This window comes from Caretta caretta, chromosome 3 (genome assembly GCF_965140235.1).
Source record: "Caretta caretta isolate rCarCar2 chromosome 3, rCarCar1.hap1, whole genome shotgun sequence".
NCBI lineage: Eukaryota > Metazoa > Chordata > Testudines > Cheloniidae > Caretta > Caretta caretta.
In genome coordinates, this window is record NC_134208.1 from 58755388 (window position 1) to 58777030 (window position 21643).

The 21643-nt window shown below is 41.9% G+C and overlaps 1 protein-coding gene across 2 annotated transcripts in view; it reads left to right on the forward strand.

Moving 5' to 3' along the window:
* KCNQ5 (potassium voltage-gated channel subfamily Q member 5) overlaps positions 1–21643 on the forward strand; it is a 530762-nt gene that overhangs the window by 503121 nt on the left and 5998 nt on the right. For both annotated transcript variants that reach the window (XM_048845923.2, XM_048845922.2), the window contains 3 exons: positions 1344–1452; positions 19866–19997; positions 21334–21460. In XM_048845923.2, the coding sequence (XP_048701880.2) occupies positions 1344–1452; positions 19866–19997; positions 21334–21460 (368 nt within the window). The remainder of the gene's footprint in view (positions 1–1343; positions 1453–19865; positions 19998–21333; positions 21461–21643) is intronic.

Consider the following 21643-nt stretch of genomic DNA (forward strand, 5'->3'; position numbering starts at 1 on the left):
ACAAGAACTTTTTGTTGTGTATCTATAAATATATTTTGAAGATATTTGTGTCTGTGAACTGCCTGGAGAACTTCACAGATTGCATGAGTCTCATTCAACACCAGATTTATGCAGATTTTTCTTTGCAATGTTCCACTAAAGGAGCTCTTTCATTGATTAAGCTACACTTAGAACAAGGTCCAAGAATTGTATAATAGAGGCCGCCATTTAGAAATGCACTTTATTTTAAACTGCAGAAGCCAGAATCTCCTCATTCACTGGTTTTATACAGTTGTAATTTTATTGACTTCAACCGTTACTCCTGATTTACACCAGTGTAAGTAAGAAGAATCAGATTTTTAGTGAAAATACCACTAGAATAAAGGAAGACTTATTTAGTATGGTATTTAGGGATAAGCCAGGAGATTCCAGAAATGGGGGAAGTTATTGGAAAGACTAAATCAGGGACAGAAGTGTGAAACACCTGGAAAGTTCAGCATTATGTATGGTTTTCAGTTATTATTTTAATTATTAGTAGCTTTGGTGAACTTAAAATAATATAGCAGGATAATTACATAGTTAAAACTAATTAATAATTTTGTCAGGCATCCAAGCTTTCATTAGGGAGGGGACGGGCATAAATATTTTATGAATAAAATAAGCAGATTTCTTCTAAATCATAAGACTTGCTAGTATAGAGAGCTTCCTCAGCTCCCACTATGGCAGGCAAAGGCAATGCTTAAGTGGCTTAGAGGCAGAAGGCTTATGTGGGCCAACTGAACTGGGATGTATTTCTTCCTATATCTTTCTTCTGTTAAACACAGTTTTTACCTGGAGTATTTGGTCATTCAGCTGTCCTCACACAGAATAAATGTGCTCTTTGGAACAGGGACCAAATCCTTTATTTTTCTGTTAAATGCTATGTAAATTTATGTTGCTATATAAATAATAACTAATAATTCATCATTACAATATCGGTGTCTTTTATCTATATTGTGGTTCTGCCACGGTTTCTATTACCTTGTTGCTTCTTTCTAAAATAGAGAACATGATGTGATATACTCAGATGCCACGCAGACCTGCATTCAAAAGGAATTGATATTACAGTATCTATTTTGGACTATACAATCCTGCACTAGCAGGGAGATCGACTGATGATCTAATAGGTCTCAGGCCTTTTTCTGTCTCTAATTACTAAAAATCTGTTTTCCTCTTTGCTTTTAGGTTGAGACTAGACAGCAGAACTTGGTTTCCTTAATGTAGTTTTATTTCCCAATATAGACAGCATGAGAGAAAAGCTACCTAAATGTACAAGGGTATTGTCTTGAAGTGCTTGTTATTTAGCTTGCAAATGTATCCTGTAGCTGACACCACTCTTGGAACAGACGATGTTTATGTTGAGAGAGGATGCCAATGTGATGTATCAGTAGAAGATCTCACACCAGCACTTAAAACCATCATTAGAGCTATCAGGTGGGTGAAAAATACTTAGTGAAGAAATATTTGGAGAGCTCTAATATTGACTGTTGAAATTATTGTATGGCTATGTTTTTACATCACTAGTAAACATGCTAGTATAATTTCTCTCCCCACTGCTATTCAGCAGTATGCCTACAAGAAGCTAAAATATTTCCATAGCTCTAAGTTATCCTCTTTTCAACATTTCAAAAACATATTATATAATATGGGTCTCATTTGAATGGGAAAAGAAAGAGAAAGTGAAGCTTGATTTACAATATATGTTCTGTAATTCAAAATACACTCAACATACAGATGCAGATTTACTGCATGTATGTCACCAGGCCTGGAAAAGTTATAATATTTCTCACTTTGCAGTGTTGTAGCTCTGTTGGTCCCAGAATATGAGAGAGTCAAGGGTGGGTGACATAATAAATTTCATTGGATGAACTTCTGTTGGTGAGAGAGACAAGGTTTCGAGCTAACAGAAAAGAAGAGTTCTGTGTAGCTCGAAAGCTTGTTTATTCCACCAACGGAAGTTGGTCCAATAAAATATATTACCTCATCCACCTTGTGTCTCTAATACTCACTGTCAAATTGACATTGTGTATTGAATTTGCTTACTCCCAAATCTTTCTGCAGTAGCATATTTTTTATGGTATAAGTTTCTTCTGGTGAGTTCAGAACAGCTATATTCCTGCAGCTAAGGAGAGCCTTGTCAATGATAATTCATTGATCTAGTTATGACTCCAACAGTTTTAAACTAATCTCAGTTTCTGTCTCCTTTATCAAAGTGGCAAGCTGCACAAAATTACTGAAAGGGAAATATGTTCATGTAATGGTGAGTTTGGGAAGAAAAGAAACTGACCTAAACACCAGTGGCCACATTTTGATATCATGCTCACACCTTACTTCTCAGGTAGTCCCATTAATTTCAGTAATAGTATCAGAAACTGGCCCTAAAGAAACGTATATAACCCATGTTAACTAAGTGTGGGCCTTTGGCCTCCTCGAGTAGCTGGACCATGTATGAGATTTACAGTTTTCAAACTAATAGGCCTGATCCTTTCACTCAAGCAGTAGAGAGACTCATGCATTTAGATCCAGAAATTCAATCACTGCAGATTCCCCAGCTATGAGTACTGTTACATTCACACAGAACTTCATACTTCCTTTATCAAATCAATTTTTATAGACAAGCACTGCCACTGAAAGATGAATTATTGGGAGAAATGCTATCATGAACTGACTGCAGTGTCTCTGAACAATGCACAGAGCTTATAATTTGCTATAAAACATGCTTCAGCCAATGTAAGAAGTGGACAAAAATTAAGCAGGATACCATAATTGATTTTATTTCACTCACTCTGTCATCAGCAAGTTGCAATAGTTACATGAATACTTTTCAGATATTTTGGAAATTGGAAGTATTTTTCCTACAGATTGTATTATTTCATGTGGTATTAGTAGAAAAGAATTTCTATAGTGGGACAAACCTGTATATCACACTAACCGTCCAGTGTGTGACTGACCCATCTCTATTATCTAAGTAGTATGTACATGTGAATACATGGGGGCAATCACATCCCTGAATGAGTGCTCCCACAGCTCCCGTCTTGTGCATCTTCATGGCAGAATCTATCACTTTAGAGAAGAACATACCTCTGGCAGCAGAAGAGAGCCACTGCTGTGTTTCAAAAAGCTATCCTCAGAAAGACAAAGTCACATCTCAAGTCTGTGCCCAAACTGCTGCAAAATGACAAAAAAGTTAAATTTGTTTTAAAATCCTCCGGAAGTTTTATCAAAATGGGAGAGGTAGTGCTGGCATGCTGCAGAGGCAATGGCAGCTGCATCTCTGGAGACGGAAAGAACCAATGTGTTCTTCAGCAAAAGGCTCTTAGCCTGCGCCCATTGCTCACAGGTCTGACTGCCTCCAAGTAGCAAGGGAGACTGAAGACTCTCTCAGTGGATCTGTTCAATAACAGTTCAAGCAAACTGGGCTTTCTTGAAAGTCATATGCTTGAACTTTCTGGCTACAAGGGCCACGGCTTCCTCTGCCCCACCTCTTCCAAGCTCCTGTGCCAGGCCAGCTGAGGGAGGAGTTACATGGGAAGACCGTGAAAGTTCTCCATAATGGTTGTATGTCTTTGAGGAGAGTGTTAGGGCAATAGTGAATTAAGAGAAATGGTGCCACGTGCCTCAGTCAGGGCCAAAATAAAGGAATCAGTGTCTTGATTCCCCAGAGGATCAAGCTCTCACCATTGAGCTCTCAGTCAGCACGAAGCAGCTGATAATCCATACCAAGCATCAGCAGAGCAAGAGTATTACACATATAACTAATATTTCAACCTGTGCATGGTATACTAGTCCCCTCTGTGGTGGCAGGATGGGAGGTATTATCTGAACCAGTCCTGGATCCCTGGACAGCAATTAGCCATTAGTATCCTGCACTGAGAGACCTGCAGGCTTGACAGAAAGCACTGCAGTTTTTAGCTATGGCCATTAACTCACATTTACCAAGCATGTAAAATAGAGTCAAAAGGAGAAACTAATACAAATTTTTACCGTATAGTACAACATATCTGATCGTTTCCTGACAATGAGAGCAACTAGGCTATGTAATATTGTCCCAGTGGAAATGGTGGGATTCCTACATTTCTTAGGACTTATAAATTCAGCACTAAGAAATACACAGTAGAGAATAACTATGTAGTGTGGCAGTGAAGTAAGCTAGCTGACCTAGGAGGTCTTTTCTATCTCTAACTGCTGTATGTTTTCATACATACATTTTCATTTGGTGTTAATATGAAATCCAAATAATGTAGCTAAACGTCATGCAAACTAGTAAATTCCAGAGCTGATTAGTTATGTAAAGAAAGCATAGGGATATATATTAGATGGAAAAAAGCAGGATGAATTTGGTTTAATTTTCTTTAAACTCCATCTGTTGGAATTATTAATTATATTTGAAATAATTAATATTAATATGGGAAATCACCAAACACCAATTTAACAATAAATTCCTTTATTAAATCCAAAGGATACTTTACGCAATTACTCTAAACATGCCTGAAAAGCCTAACTAATAAGTAGCAACAAAACATTTATAGGCATTTGATCAAAATACTTACAAACTGGCTAACCCCAAGGGTGCTCAGATCCATATTGGTCGACTCCAGCATAATCAGGCAGGTATTAGCAATGATCCCTTTAAGAATTTACTTTTTATACCCTTAAACAAACACAAGATGTCATTGCTAATTACTGACTTCAGCTAAAAACCAGTTTGAGACAATTCACCCTTATTTCCAATCTTAATCTCGATAAGATTTACAACCTCCTTTCTTCCCAAGATCTTTCATTTCTTATCTTCTCTCCCATTCCTTGCTGACCAGCAGAACAGTGAGAAGATTTGGGCATGTTTCTTTTAAGACATTCTTTGTCTTGTTACTGCAGTTCTTTATTTTATTAGCTACTTTTGAAACCACACAGCCTTCCCACACTGCAAGTAATGCTACTTATTATTCTCATGGTCTTCTTTTACTTCCTGATTGGGGCCTTCTTTACAAACACACATTTTGATCCTTAACCAATTGTAAGCTAACTTTAATTCTTTAATTTTATACTTACCCGTTTATGAATTTGATTTAATTTCATTTTCTTTAAACTCCATCTATGCTATAGTTTGAAATGTATTTCTCTTTTACTATCCATTAGAACTTTGTCTTATGGTGTTCTGCTTGAGATTCCTATATATTTTAACCCATAACATACTATTTCCCCCACCCCTACATGGTTCTAGAGCAGAGGTGGGCAAACTATGGCCCTCAGGCCACATGTGGGCCGTCTGTCCAAGACCATCCTGCCCGGCCCTTGAGCTGCTGGCCCGGGGGGCTAGCCCCCAGCCCCTCCACTGCTGTCCCGCTCCTCAGCTCGCCGTGCTGCAAGCACTCTGGGTGGCAGGACTGCGAGCTCCTTCTGGGCAGCGCGGCTGCAAGAGCCGCCGGCCTGCCCCGGTGCTCTAGGCTGCGTGGCTGGCTCTAGCCGGGCAGCACAGCTGCCAGTCCTGGTGCTCTGAGCAGCATGGTAAGGGGCCAGGGAGCAGGGGGGTTGGATAAGGGTCAGGAGATTCCAGGGGGCAGTCAGGGGACACAGAGCAGTTGGATGGGGCAGAGGTTCTGGGGGGCGGTGGTCAGGGGACTGGGAACAGGGGGGATTGGATAGGCATGGGAGTCCTGGGGGGCCTGTCAGAGGGTGGGGGTGCGGATAGGGGTGGGACAGTCAGGGGACAGGGAAAGGGGGGGGAGGTTGGATAGCGTGTGGGGTCCGGGGGGAGCGGTTAGGAGCAGGAGGGTCCCAGGAGCGGGCGGTCAGGGGACAAGGAGCAGGGGAGGTTGAAGGGGTCGTGGATTCTGAGGGGGGCAGTCAGGGGATGGGAAATGGGAGGGGGCGGATAGGGGGCAGGGACCAGGCTGTTTGGGGAGGCACAGCCTTCCCTACCCGGCCCTCCATACAGTTTCGGGACCCCGATGTGGCCCTTAGGCCAGAAATTTTGCCCACCCCTGTTCTAGAGTCTCAGCCAGACTGTTTAGGCATATATAAAAAGACTGCCTGGGAGAAACGATGATTTCTGGCTGCTGGGGATAGAGCAGGTTAGTATTCTAGGGAGGAGTCAGTGTTGCCTCAATCTACCTACACCTTGAACACCCCTCCTTCCGTGGCTTGCACTTCCCACATGATCTGCCTCCCTGCTACTAGTTCCTGACCCCTTCTGCGGGCAGAAAACTAGGAGGGGTTGCTGAGGCCAGGGATGGGGGAAAAAAGTCATGGAACTAGCAGAGTAGAAGAGCACTGTGGTACAGCCAGCATCCTGGGCAAGCATCATGGGGCTGCTGAATTGCTGGAAGTGGTGGGGCATGTTTTCACACTCAGCAGTGTAGTTGTGGTAGTCTTGTAGAGGAAAGCAACCTTCCTGGACTGTAATCTTCAAAGCAGGGACTATGTCATGATGCCTCTCAGACTAGGGCTCCAGTCCTTTTTGAGGCTTCTTGGTGCTATGGCAATTTAAACATTTTAAAAAATAATGACGTAAGAGCATCAGAATCACTAAAAGAACTGACGATGCATTTGCTCAGCCCCAGACTCAGTAAAGAGCACAATGACTAGAGCCTTGCGTGGATACAAAATTTGTATCTGCAGCCAATCTGCAAAAATTGTCCGTGGATATCTGCAGATTTGTAGGCTCTATTAATGACAAGCATACTTGTACATAACACTATAACTGGCAGCATGAATGGGGAGGAAAATGAAGGGAAAGAAATACAAAACAAATGGGAAGCAAAACTTTGTACAAGAATAATCTTCATGTCCCTGTAATCCTGATTTTTTCTGCTCTTGCATTTGATGTTATTAATGTGAGGTGATGGTGCTAATATTGTTCTGTTTGGGCCTTGCTCATGCAAAACTTGTCTGAGCTTCAGGAGGAGTTTAGCCTCAGTAAAGATGCAGAGCAAGTCGTGTAGAGATTCTTGGGGTGTAAATGATGTAGTGTCATACAAAAGTGTCTGAAATCATTTGGAGCTCAATTCAATACAAAATAATTTAGCTTCTGCTTTCTGCTGGATGATGAACTGGGCCATTATTTACAAATAATTCTTATGGTAAAGTTGCCTTACACCAATTGTTTTATTAGATTAGTTTAGTATACAGGATATCATTCATCTCATTATATTTAAATTATATTAAAATGACCCTGTTATATTTAATACAGTGACTCTGAGAAAAAATAATTAGCCTTTCAACTAGACAGGGGACTGCACTGTTTTGTTCGTTTTTGTTTGTTTTACTTTCTGCTTAGTATGTATGCTTGACTGTATGTAAACTGGTCTACTCAGTTTACATACAGTCAAGGTTTATGGTGAGTCTTTTTTGCCCTCTTGTGGTACAAACAGAAAACAAGCACTAAGCTGTACTTACTAGTGTGCCCTGTTGTGTGTTTTAAGGCCCAATTCTTCAAATACTTTAGCATATGAGTAACTTGACTTGTGGGAGTAGTGAAGTCACCCAATGTGTAAGTGTTTGCAGTATCAGACCCTTAGTTTGTACCACATGTGAACACACAAAAATAGTTTAACATTTTGATTTTTAAAACTAACAAATACAAGGTAAATTCAAAGTTTCTGGATTTGTGACATAATTCTTTTATTTTGAAAAAAGTCCATAAAATTGCTATCATTAACCATAATGGGTGTTTACGTTTATTAAAATCTATTATATAAATAGTTATTTCAGGACTTTTAAAAAAAACAGATTGACTTATTTTTTAATTGAGAATTACTGATTAAATAGAATTTAACAACTCCAAAGGAACCCCTCAATTCCATCATTTAAATAATCCCTGCGTTTTTATGTTACATAGTAACTGACAGGTTTTAATAACATCATTCTTTTTACTTCTTTATCATTTGTATAGCTCATATATCTCCTTCCCCTCCTCCCTCCTGTAGGATATTTTACATGTATTCTTGGAATCCAGAAGAAAACTTCACACATCTGAGGCACAAGGGAATAAGGGCCTGATCCAAAGCCCATTGAAATTAGTGGGAAAATTACCATTGACTTCAATGAGCTCTGGATCCAGGCCCTAAATACTGAATTTTTGAGAACAGGACTCTACTGAAATTGACCCATTAAGAGCAGGTGCAATTACTATACAACTTCATGTCTGGAAAGAAATGGGAACAGTCATCAAGGGTAGAATTTTTCAAAGCAATGAGTGTTAGCCTAATTCTGTTCCAACTGAAGCCAATGAAAAACCTTTAGGCTGAGAAGACTCCTAGGTTCAGAGGACGCAAGAAAAAAGACCCTTATTACATTAGGAAACATAGATACATTAAAAGAGATTCTCCCCAAATAGCCAGGATTATCCTGAGTTCCAAAACAACATAGTCCCTTGGTCAAGCAAGGAAAAATGTTAAAACAGCCTTGAATAACCAAAGCCCTGGTCTATATAACAACTTACTGCTTCCAGACAAGGTGCTGATCTACAGTTCAGATTTTTGTGTATGCTGATTAACCAGGTTTATGGCCCGATAATGAAAACTGACCTTCTGCCTCAATTTTCTTGTACATGCCATCCCGTAGTAGGAAACTGGATTATTTTCCCATATAACATACTACTTCCCTTGCTCCACACTTCCTGTTTAGTCTCATATTGCACTTCATGAGAAGTGTGCATGGCAATTATGTAAGGCAACCAAAAGAAAGAAGAAAGAAAAAAAGAACAACTATATTTTCTCCTAAATAAACCACCTTTATAATGCAAGTTGTTTTGGAACAAGTCACTTTAATGTTTTCTTCATAACCTGAACAAAGAATGGAATACATGGGGATTAGATGTTCTATCAGACTTTTAGGAATAGAACATATTGGAGTCATTTGACAACTATGTGAAAAAATTCCATTTCCAACATTTTCCCTGCTTCAGGTTCCTCCATGTTAGAAATGACAGTGAGATATATTAGCTTGTGGAATTAGTCTCCCAGTGGAAGCAATGGAAGTTTGTCCCTTTGCATATTAAAAACTACATTTCCACTGTGCACAATAGAGATTAATCCTGAACTGGCAAGGAGATGGAAGAGTTGTTCTAATAAGTCTCTTCCGTTTCTAGACTCTATGACAAAGATTATGCTTCATCCATTATATCAGTGACATTCCACCTTATCTGAATTCACCATTTAACTTCAAACTTACAAGAATGCGACAAATCAAGAAACTAAGCCTTGTGGGAAAAGATCGATACTACTTAAAATAACAGGTTTATACATAATCAAAAGGGGTCCATTATAAATTTCAACTCTGACTGCATACTTTTTATAATAATGTGGTAAATAAATAATACAAAGTACAAATACTAATCTCTAGTTATCACAGAGTGATAACCATGGCTTTTTATCTTCTTGTTGGCTGTCTTACAGGTTAATTATGTAGTATAATAAAAATTGAATTAGCTAATGTTATAGCATGAAATATTAGGATTAAGGATGGTGTGATGGGATATATAAACCCCACACTGGTGAGTAAGGGGTTTGTGAGGCGGCCCTTCACAGCCACACCTGCAGGGCCTGCACAAGCTGGAGGCAGAGCTTTAAGAAGGGGAGAAGAGCTCTTCAGAGCAGGGCAGTGGAAGGGAGCAGACAACTGCATGGACAGGAAAGTACTGCCCAGGAGCCCATTGCCTGAGACTTGACAACACAGACCTATGCAAACCCACATAGAAGAGGCAAGTGACTGAGCGAGCAGGTCAGAGACTTCATTGGAATAAGAAAAGGAGTACTTGTGGTACCTTAGAGACTAACCAATTTATTTGAGCATAAGCTTTCGTGAGCTACAGCTCACTTCATTGGATGCATACTGTGGAAAATACAGAAGATGTTTTTATACACACAAACCATGAAAAAATGGGTGTTTATCACTACAAAAGGTTTTCTCTCCCCCCACCCCACTCTCCTGCTGGTAATAGCTTATCTAAAGTGATCACTCTCCTTACAATGTGTATGATAATCAAGGTGGGCCATTTCCAGCACAACCAACAGGAGAGTGGGTTTGTTGAGCAGGGTGGAAAGAAAACCTGGATTTGTGCTGGAAATGGCCCACCTTGATTATCATACACATTGTAAGGAGAGTGATCACTTTAGATAAGCTATTACCAGCAGGAGAGTGGGGTGGGGGGAGAGAAAACCTTTTGTAGTGATAAACACCCATTTTTTCATGGTTTGTGTGTATAAAAACATCTTCTGTATTTTCCACAGTATGCATCCGATGAAGTGCGCTGTAGCTCACGAAAGCTTATGCTCAAATAAATTGGTTAGTCTCTAAGGTGCCACAAGTACTCCTTTTCTTTTTGCAAATACCGGCTAACACGGTTGTTACTCTGAAAACTGTCATTATGCAAGGCACTGCATTTAGCCGTATGGAGTGGAAATCTATCAACTGCATGAAAAAACTTGTACAGATACAGACAGACATCATCTTCCTTTCCAAATGCAAACAAATGGACATCGTACCAAAAGGACTGAAGGTAAAAAATCCGTTACAATCTACATACCACACAGACTATGCTGACAGCTTGTGCCACATGCTCTCAAAGAAACTGCGGAACCACCTGATCAACATCCTCTATGGCAAACAGGAAAAAATAAAGAATGAGCTCTCAAAAATGGACACTCTCATAAAAAACCAACCTTCCACACAAACTTCCTCATGGCTGGACTTTATTAAAACTAGACAAGCCATTTACAACACACACTTTGCTTCTCTACAAAACAAAAAGGACACTAAACTTTCTAGACTACTACATGCCACAAGGGGCCACAGCAATGGTTCCCTCAACCCACCCAGCAATATTGTTAACCTATCCAACTACACTCTTAGCCCAGCAGAAGCAGCTGTCCTATCTCGGAGCCTCTCCTTCTGCCCCTCCACCCCCATAAACATGATACAGTTCTGTGGTGACCTAGAATCCTATTTTCGACATCTCCGACTCAAGGAATATTTCCAACACACCTCTGAACAACATACTAATCCACGAAGACCTCCCTGCCAACACTACAAAAAGAAGGATTCTAGGTGGACTCCTCCTGAAGGTCGAGACAGCAGACTAGACTTCTACATAGAGTGCTTCTGCCGATGTGCACGGGCTGAAATTGTGGAAAAGCAGCATCACTTGCCCCACAACCTCAGCCGTGCAGAACACAATGCCATCCACAGCCTCAGAAACAACTCTGACATCAAAATCAAAAAGGCTGACAAAGGAGGTGCTGTTGTCATCATGAATAGGTCGGAATATGAACAAGAGGCTGCTCGGCAGCTCTCCAACACCACTTTCTACAAGCCATTACCCTCTGATCCCACTGAGAGTTACCAAAAGAAACTACAGCATTTGCTCAAGAAACTCCCTGAAAAAGCACAAGATCAAATCCGCACAGACACACCCCGGGAACCCCGACCTGGGATATTCTATCTACTACCCAAGATCCATAAACCTGGTAATCCTGGACGCCCCATCATCTCAGGCATTGGCACCCTGACAGCAGGATTGTCTGGGTATGTAGACTCCCTCCTCAGGCCCTATGCTACCAACACTCCCACCTACCTTCGAGACACCACTGACTTCCTGAGGAAACTACAATCCATCGGTGATCTTCCTGATAACACCATCCTGGCCACTATGGATGTAGAAGCCCTCTACACCAACATTCCACACAAAGATGGACTACAAGCCGTCAGGAACACTATCCCCGATAATGTCACAGCTAACCTGGTGGCTGAACTTTGTGACTTTGTCCTCACCCATAACTATTTTACATTTGTGGACAATGTATACCTTCAAATCAGCGGCACTGCTATGGGTACCCGCATGGCCCCACAGCATGCCAACATTTTTATGGCTGACTTAGAACAACGCTTCCTCAGCTCTTGTCCCCTAACGCCCCTACTCTACTTGTGCTATACTGATGACATCTTCATCGTCTGGACCCATGGAAAAGAAGCCCTTGAGGAATTCCACCATGATTTCAACAATTTCCATCCCACCATCAACCTCAGCCTGGTCCAGTCCACACAAGAGATCCACTTCCTGGACACTACAGTGCTAATAAACAATGGTCACATAAACACCACCCTATACCGGAAACCTACTGACCGCTATTCCTACCTACATGCCTCCAGCTTTCACCCTGACCACGATCCATCGTCTACAGCCAAGCTCTGCGATACAACCGCATTTGCTCCAACCCCTCAGACAGAGACAAACACCTACAAGATCTCTATCAAGCATTCTTACAACTACAATAGCCACCTGCGGAAGTGAAGAAACGGATTGATAGAGCCAGAAGAGTTCCCAGAAGTTACCTACTACAGGACAGGCCTAACAAAGAAAATAACAGAACGCCACTAGCCGTCACCTTCAACCCGCAACTAAAACCCCTCCAACGCATTATTAAGGATCTACAACCTATCCTGAAGGATGACCCAACACTCTCACAAATCTTGGGAGACAGGCCAGTCCTTGCCTACAGACAGCCCCCCAACCTGAAGCAAATACTCACCAGCAACCACATACCACACAACAGAACCTCTAACCCAGGAACCTATCCTTGCAACAAAGCCCGTTGCCAACTGTGCCCACATATCTATTCAGGGGACACCATCACAGGGCTTAATCACATCAGCCACACTATCAGAGGCTCGTTCGCCTGCACATCCACCAATGTGATATATGCCATCATGTGCCAGCAATGCCCCTCTGCCACGTACATTGGTCAAACTGGACAGTCTCTATGTAAAAGAATAAATGGACACAAATCAGATGTCAAGAATTATAACATTCATAAACCAGTCGGAGAACACTTCAATCTCTCTGGTCACGCGATTACAGACATGAAAGTTGCAATATTACAACAGAAAAACTTCAAAACCAGACTCCAGCGAGAGACTGCTCAATTGGAATTCATTTGCAAATTGGATACAATTAACTTAGGCTTGAATAGAGACTGGGAGTGGCTAAGTCATTATGCAAGGTAACCTATTTCCCCTTGTTTTTTCCTACCCCGCCCCCCCCCTCATTCCTCAGACGTTCTTGTTAAACCCTGGATTTGTGCTGGAAATGGCCCACCTTGATTATCATACACATTGTAAGGAGAGTGATCACTTTAGATAAGCTATTACCAACAGGAGAGTGGGTTTGTTGGAGAGGGTGGGGAGAAAACCTGGATTTGTGCTGGAAATGGCCTACCTTGATTATAATACACATTGTAAGGAGAGTGATCACTTTAGATAAGCTATTACCAGCAGGAGAGTGGGGTGGGGGGAGAGAAAACCTTTTGTAGTGATAAACACCCATTTTTTCATGGTTTGTGTGTATAAAAACATCTTCTGTATTTTTCTCAGTATGCATCCGATGAAGTGAGCTGTAGCTCACGAAAGCTTGTGCTCGATAAATTGGTTTCTCTACGGTGCCACAAGTACTCCTTTTCTTTTTGTGAATACAGACTAACATGGCTGTTACTCTGAAACTTGATTGGAGTAATTTATTCTGGGTAGCTAAAAGGGGCTAGGGACAGGAAGTTGTCCCTGGGGAGCAGTTTAGCACCCCGGATTGGGGCCTGGTGGAGAGAGCAGGCCCAGGAGCCCCACCCACCCCAAGAGGACACTACAACACTAGGAATCTTCATCTAGATGAGAGACCAGCTGAAAAAGGCATTGACTGTTCAAGGGCCCAACCCTCAAAAAATCTCAGGGCTAAAGGGGAGGACTGGAAATCATTGGGGCCAGGGCACTGAAGGACCTGACTGTGGTTTCAATGGGGAGATGCCCTGCTAAAACCCCACCTGACCACTAGGCAACACTGTTGGTGATTGTGCACATTCTACAGATGGGCCAACAGTTTTGTGCTCCCTACCTGCTTACTTGCACTAGAGTATAGATCTTTCCAAGTTATGACTAGTATCTTCCTTTTACCTCTCTTCAACACAAAGCAGTATGGCCAAACTTCTCAGACTCCCAAATATGCTGAGCTTCCACAACTCCTATTTAAATCAGTGGAAGTTACAGGAGCTCACATCACCTTTGAAAAATCTGATCACTTTTATTTAGGCACCTAAAGATATATTCAAAATCTTTGGCCTGTATTTCTTCACATTTATGGCTTAACACAAAGTTTCCTGTTCTTAAAAAATACCCATTGAACATCTGATTGCCACACAAATTACACAAAATTGTGCAAAATGGTCTTTATGTGAAATTTATGTTTCATCATTAATTATTTGCTATTGAATGGCACCTTTGATTGCTTTGCGGTAAAATCCAACAGTCACATCCCACAATCCTTATTCAACCATAACTCCCACTGATTTCCACTGGGAAAATGTCATAATTGTACCTGAATGAGAACTGTGCCTCAGTCAAATCTCTGGACTGTAGTGTTTGGTCCCAAAGCAGCAAAAGAAGAATTAAAAAAGGAGAATACTGGCCTGCATGATGAGACACTGTTAATCAACAAATGAAAAATTAATGAGAAACAAATTGGATGCACAATTAAAGATACTTACAAAATGGGATGTGTGGTACTGTACTTATAAGGAACACAATAAAGTGAATACTTTAAATTAATTATTATGTTTTTTTCCTCCTTCCACTAAAATCAGTGGGAAGTTTGCTGCTGACTTCAGTGGGAGCAGAATCAAGGCCTTTAAACTGCATGCAAAATTGTTTGGTTTGATTCAAATTGTCATTCATACAGCCATCCACAGCTATATATTTATCTTTAGGTATTAGAGAGACAAGGCAGGTGAGGCAATGTATTTTATTGGATCAACTTGTGTTGGTGAGAGAGACAGGCATTCGAACCATACAGAGATTTCTCCACTGTGGCTTGAAAGCTTGTCTCTCTCACCAACAGAAGTTGGTCCAGTAAAAGATATTACCTCACTCACCTTGTCTCTCTCATATGCTGGGACCAACTTGATTAGAACTACACTGCATATATGTCTAGGTATAGCTACCTAGATATAGATGGATATACCCTACTATTTTCTCAGTAGAAAATAAAAGCACACCCTTTAACGTTCACAGATTTGTTTATATAAAGGAGAGTACAATTAGCATGGCAATTTTTATCATTTAAGTTATTCAGCACTGGAGTGCGTTAGATTAAAATTATACACATATAACTAGGAGGGCATTTGCTAACAAAATGGGAAGCTTTGAAAGGAACCAATCTAGCAACAAAACAAAACTTATGACTTGTTGAGATTTAGCTATGAAAATTCCTTCAACATTAAGATCCTGGTACAAGAAGTTGCTGAAGCACAAGCCTAACTTTGAGGATCTGAGCAGCCTCATTGACCTCAGTGAGACTAGTCACCATGTTTAAGTACCTTGCTGAATTTGCACCTAACAGAAGAGAACACTTTGATGGGCACACATTTATAACTTTAAACAAGCTATTTAAAATCCCATGTAACATGTCTTTAAGATGACAATTCTAAACTTGCAAAATGCTGACTTCAGTGGAATTGTGCTTATAAACTCCACAAATCACCTTGAAAAAGAAGGGTTTTGCTGAGTGTAACTCAAGAGTTCAGAAGAAAATATCATCAGCTTAGCTTAGGCCTTGTCTACACTACCAAGCTTTGACGACAAAAGTGATGTCGACACTCAAAAATCTGCATAATAAAAATCGGAGTGTCGTGTTCACACTCGCTCCTTCTGTCGGCAGAGTGCGTCCACAGTTGGGGCACTATCATCAACAATGTGAGCAATGGACTGTGGGTACCTATCCCACAGTCCAGCTCGACACCTTCTGTCACTAGGTGTTGTGGGAAGGCGGAGCGGATTGCAGCACATCTTAGAACTGGGCTCAATGTCCCGTGATGCATTGCTTTCTGTCCCAGCACTCCATGGGCTTCTGGCTTTCTTTTGCGGCATTTTTCAACGGCCCTTCTTTGCTGTGCACCCAGGTATCTTTGTGAGACGGGATGGATCCTGCACTGCTCTCCTATTCTCTGATAGCTGTCATGAAGACATTGCAGATGGCAGTGCAGTTAATCACAAAGTTCCTAACTGAAGAAGCTCCCAGTTGTGTGACATGCTATGTGATATGGCTAGGAGCAACTTTAGATTGCTTTTGGCATTCACAGAACAGCTGCATAGGGTAGACCATCACTTTTGGGCTTGGGAAACAAGCATTGAATGGTGGGATCGTATCATCATGCACGTGTGGGATAATGAGCAGTGGCTTCAGAACTTTCAGATGTGGAAAGCCACCTTCCTGGAACTGTGTGCAGAGCTCGCCCCAGCACTACGGGACAAGGACACCATAATGAGAGCTGCCCTATTGGTAGAGAAGCGTGTAGCAATCACTGTGTGGAAGCTGATGACTCCAGTCGGCTGCGAATAAATTTGGAGTTGGGAAGTCGACTGTTGGGGCTGCGTTAATGCAAGTGTGCAGAGTAATTAATTGAATCCTGCTATGAAGGACCGTGACTCTGGGAAATGTATGTGAAATAGTGGACAGCTTTGCAGAAATGGGTTTCCCTAACTGTGGAGGGGCGATGGATGGCAAAATTTTGGCACTAGACCACCTTGCAAAGGAGTACATCAATAGGAAAGGGGTACTTCTCCATAGTGTTGCAGGCACTTGTGGCTCACCGTGGGCGTTTCACTGACATCAACGTGGGATGGTCTGGGAAGGTGCATGATGCACGCATCCTCAGGAACACTGGCCTGTATAGAAAGGTACAAGTGGGGACTTTCTTTCCAAACCAGAAGATTACAGTGATCCTAGGAGATCCAGTGTACTCCTTACAGCTGTGGCTCATGAACCTTACACGGAAAACCTGGACAGCAGTAAGGAGCAGTTCAACAACAGGCTGAGTAGATGCTGGATGACAGTGGAATGTGCCTTTGGCAGATTAAAGGTGCACTGGCGATGCCTTTATGGCAGATTAGACCTTAATGAGAATAATATTCCCATGGTGATAGCCGCATATTGTACATTGCATAATCTTTGTGAAGCTTTGAGTGGTGAAAGGTTTGAGTGGAGTGTGGAGGTAGAGCGCTTGGCTGCTGATTTTGAGCAGCCAGGTACAAGGGCTATCAGAGGAGCTAGAGGGGGCCAATTCGAATCAGGGAGGCTTTGAGGCAACACTTTGAAAATGAGAACCAGTAATGTCTATCTCTGTGATTGGTGCTGCAATGTTACATTACATGTAGTTTTCCTAGGAAGTAATAGTGATATCTGGGGCCTTACTTTCCAGCAAGCACATGAATAAACTGTTTGTGTATGTATTGGTATTGCTTGCTATCTCAATTTGCAGAAAACAAATAAAGATGAGCAGGGCTTTGGAGCTGTGCTCTGGCTCCGCTCCAGCTCCAGGCAAAAACCTGCAGCTCTACTGCTCCGGAGCTGCTCCGCGGGCTCCACTCCACATCCTGAAGATGAGTTACCACTCAAAAACTTTTCTTTTATTGGACAAGAAACAACACATCCAAAACACCCAAAGATGCTTGGTGGGAAAGAAGGTACCAGGGAAGGGCAGATTTTCAGAGCTGTGTGTAGGTCCAGCTATCATTAAGAAAGTTGTCTGAGGGGGTGGAATAAAGGGGAAACAGAGAAGTTCCAGAAAGTGGACTGTGTGGGCGGAGTTTGGGGGGGCATAGAAGAGAGTTCTGAATGTGCTGCAGGGGAGGGCGGGTACTGATCTCCTCAGTCTGCAGCATTATTAAGGACTTCAGCTTCTGCATTTGCTCCTGAATTACTTTAATCAACCGCTCAGTAGTGTCCTTAACAAACTCCGGATTTTCTTTTCTGGCCTGCCTTTCAGCTTCTACCACTCCTTGTGTTCCCTTTTCTCTGCATAGGAGGAGTGACTCCTTTTGGTGGTTCTCAGGCAGGTTTATCAGTAACACAGTGCTCCAGCTGAGTCACATTGTCTGCATATTAACTAGCACAAACTCCTTCCAGGGTATACAGTCCACTGGGGCCTATCTCAGTACCCCCCTCTCTCTCTAGACCTCCCTGCGCTTTGGTCTCTAAGTAGTCCAGCCCTGGTATGGGACTGTATCTCCAGGGCTTCCTCACTGGAGACACTATCTTCCTGCAGCCCTCCCCAGGCTCAGTACCTACTCAGTCCCAACAACCAGCCAGGAGCTCCCTCAATGCTCCCCTGGTCTCTGCTAGCAAACCATCCGTAGCCCTACTGCTCTTCCAGGCATCCAGGCCTGCAGTCCTTTTTTCTCCTGCTCCAAGCAGTAACTGATTACTGCTCTGCTCTGCAGCTCCTTTTATATGGCCCTCCGGGGCCCTGATTGGCTGCTTCCCCTGCAGCTACTCTAGCCTGCTTGGAGGACCTCTCTACTGCTCCTTCCTTGGAATGAGTGTGGTAGAACTGTGAGGCCTCTAGCAAGGGGCCTTTGGACCTAGTCCATCCCATCACATGAGGGTACATCTACTACATGCTTGTGGCTTCCGCCCTACTCCCTATGTTGCTTGTCTGTGTGCCGCTTTGGTCCCTGCACAAGTGATTGCTGAATCGCACGGGAAAGTTTCCTACAATGGGAAAGGAACAAAGTTTCTCTGCCAAGGAACCTTCCGCAGAGGATTATGAAGTTCCTCTAGAAAACTTTCCTGGAGATCTCTCTGGAGGATTCCTGTGAGATCTCGGCGTGCATCAACACCCTGTTCCGCCATACTGATTAGCTACACAGAGAAATGTCCATCTCACAGAAACACAGCCAGCCTTCTACATTTCTATACCCTGAACCCACCTACACATTACACAAACCACAGCCACTTACCAGATGTCTCCTCTCCTGCTTCTTGCTCGCCGGAGAGCAACTGCTGAGACTGGCTAGACACCTTTGGAGTGGTGAACAGTTCCTGGATGCCTGCCTCACTGGGTGACCCTGCCAGGAGCTCCACATCATTGTCTAACTCCACCTCTTCATCAATGACTTTGTCCTTCGGATTAGGTCCTCTTTCCACTGCCTCCAGGCCCACCGAAGTACCCACGGGGCTCTTGGCAGTCGAGGTGCGGTCACCACCGAGGATAGCGTTCAGCTCCTTATAGAACCAGTACGTCTTAGGTGCAGCATTGGAGCAATCGTTTGTCTCCCTCGCCTTATGGTATGCCTGCCTCAGCTCTTTTATCTTCGCTCTGCACTGCAGCGCATCCCGATCACAGCTCTTTTCGCACAAGCCTCGAGAAATGTGCCTGTAGGTATTCCAATTCCTACGACTCAAGTGCAGCTGGGACTGCACAGCCTCCTCTCCTCATATACTGAGAGGATCCAGCACTGGTCCAAGAAGGAGAGCGTTTGCTGCAGTTACCTGCCATGGTCGCCTGGGAGGATGCAATGAGACCTCTCCATGCCAAGCAAACAGGAAATGGAATTTCAAAAATTCCGGGGGCTTCTAAGGGGGAGGGGCGGATGGCTGTTATCTGACTGCAGGGCAGTAGAGTTCAAACTGCTGACCAGAATGATCACGATGAGCTTTGTGGGACACCTCCTGGAGGCCAATTAAAGAAATAAAATCAAGTGTGGTGTCTACACTGGCATTTTGTTGGCAAAAATTTAGAGGAAAAAGACTTATGTCTCTCATTGGGGTGGTTGTATTTTGCCACCAAAACACGGCATTTTTGCCACCAAAAGTCCCATCGCAGTGTGTACATATTCACTGTTTTGTTGAAAAAAGCTGCATTTTGTTGACAAAACTTTGTAGTGTAGACAAGGCCTTAATTTAATTTAGCTGATGTAACACTAAGCTGTCAGTATTATGAAAAGATAGACATTTGACTCAGTATTGATGCCTTTATTGTTTTACAAAAATGTATAAGGATTAATCTGGAAAAATGTTTCTTCCACAGAATCATGAAATTTCATGTTGCAAAGAGAAAGTTTAAAGAGACATTACGTCCATATGATGTAAAAGATGTAATTGAACAGTATTCAGCTGGTCACCTTGATATGTTGTGCAGAATAAAAAGTCTTCAGTCCCGGTAAGGAAAAAATAATCCTTCATCATTGAAGATCCTTCCTGTATAAAAATACCTTGAGCTATTTTGTCATTTAGCACCAGAAGAATTGTGTGTCTTTTATATTCCCAATTTTTTTTTGGCCCAAGTTTCACCTCTACTGCAGCTTGGTCTTCCTTTCTGTGAATGCAGTTAGCCCTGCAATTAAATTGTGGGTGGAAAAAATGTGGATGTAAATTGGGCCCAGAAAATTAAAAAACTTAGCCCCCCCCTTTTTTTAAGTGCACTCAAACTGATGGAATATTTAATACAGTGACTGTTTGAAAACTGTTTTCCAATCCCTTATATTCTCATTGAAGTTAACAGAAGCTGAGGACCCATAGCACCACAATGGTCCGGATCCTATATTTTAATATTCTGGACTCTATACAGTAATAAACTGACACGTCCATGATACATATATATCCCTCCTTATATTTGCATTTGGGAAGCATTTCCAAGATTTAGAAGCCCAAGCTCTCTGTTTGTGCTCAGCCTTTCCAATGCAGAGTTTTGCAGTTCCCTCCACCTCTGGCTCCTATATACTGTATGCCGGTTGGCCACTATGAAATGACATCTGAAGAACACCCGGAGGGCTCAATACTGCGTATTAGTTATCAGAGATATTGATTTATTTCAGTGAGCACTATATATATAATTATATATATAATTCAAAGCCTATCGCCCTTATTGCTGAACATATTTTTTTTTAAACCTTCTCTTAAGCAACTGTCCCCTGCTTCATGTCACTAGTTTAGAGTAAGAGCACACATTACAATAAATCTCTCCATACCACTCTCAACACCTACTGATTTTTTTAAAAATTCTATGTTGTGCTGGTTTAATACAGATAATACTAAGCATGAGATATAAATGTTGGGCCCCATCCTTTAAACACTTTTGTTCATATTTGATCAATCGGACCACGAATGGTAGTGAGCAATGTACCCAGTAGTAAGTGTTTGGAGGACTGAGCCAATAGCTTGAGACTAAACTCTCCCTCACAAATATGTATCTATTATCATTTATTTATTTGTGTAACAGATCTCACAACTAACAGTAAATATAACTTCATTGCCATTTAACTTCACATTTTGCTCTCCCCAGATGCTTTAAACATCATTCCACACTCTTTTATAGTATTTTTGTGAACTTTGATTACTATTATTTTAACAAAAATAAATCCATCCTTTTTCTTAGGTATTTTTCAGAAACTGTTAAATAGTAGTTGTAATTGTAATTTTCAATAGATGTGAACAGTGGATACTTCCACAATTTCACCATTTTCAGGAATCATTATAGTCTCCAATTTCTTTCACAGCGTTGACCAGATTCTTGGAAAAGGACAAATCACAACAGATAAGAAAAATCGAGAAAAGAATACTGCAGAGAATGAAACAACTGATGACCTTAGTATGTTAGGGCGTGTAGTCAAGGTGGAGAAGCAGGTAAAGTGACTGTATGAGACCATGATTTTGTTTTATTGCTTATAACTTTCTATAATTAATAATGGATTTTTCAATTTACAACAATTTAGTAAAATAACTTTATCTGGTGTCTGCACTATTCTAAATGTTGAAGTAAAACACACACAAATTATATTACATTACATGTGTTTTGTATACAGAAAT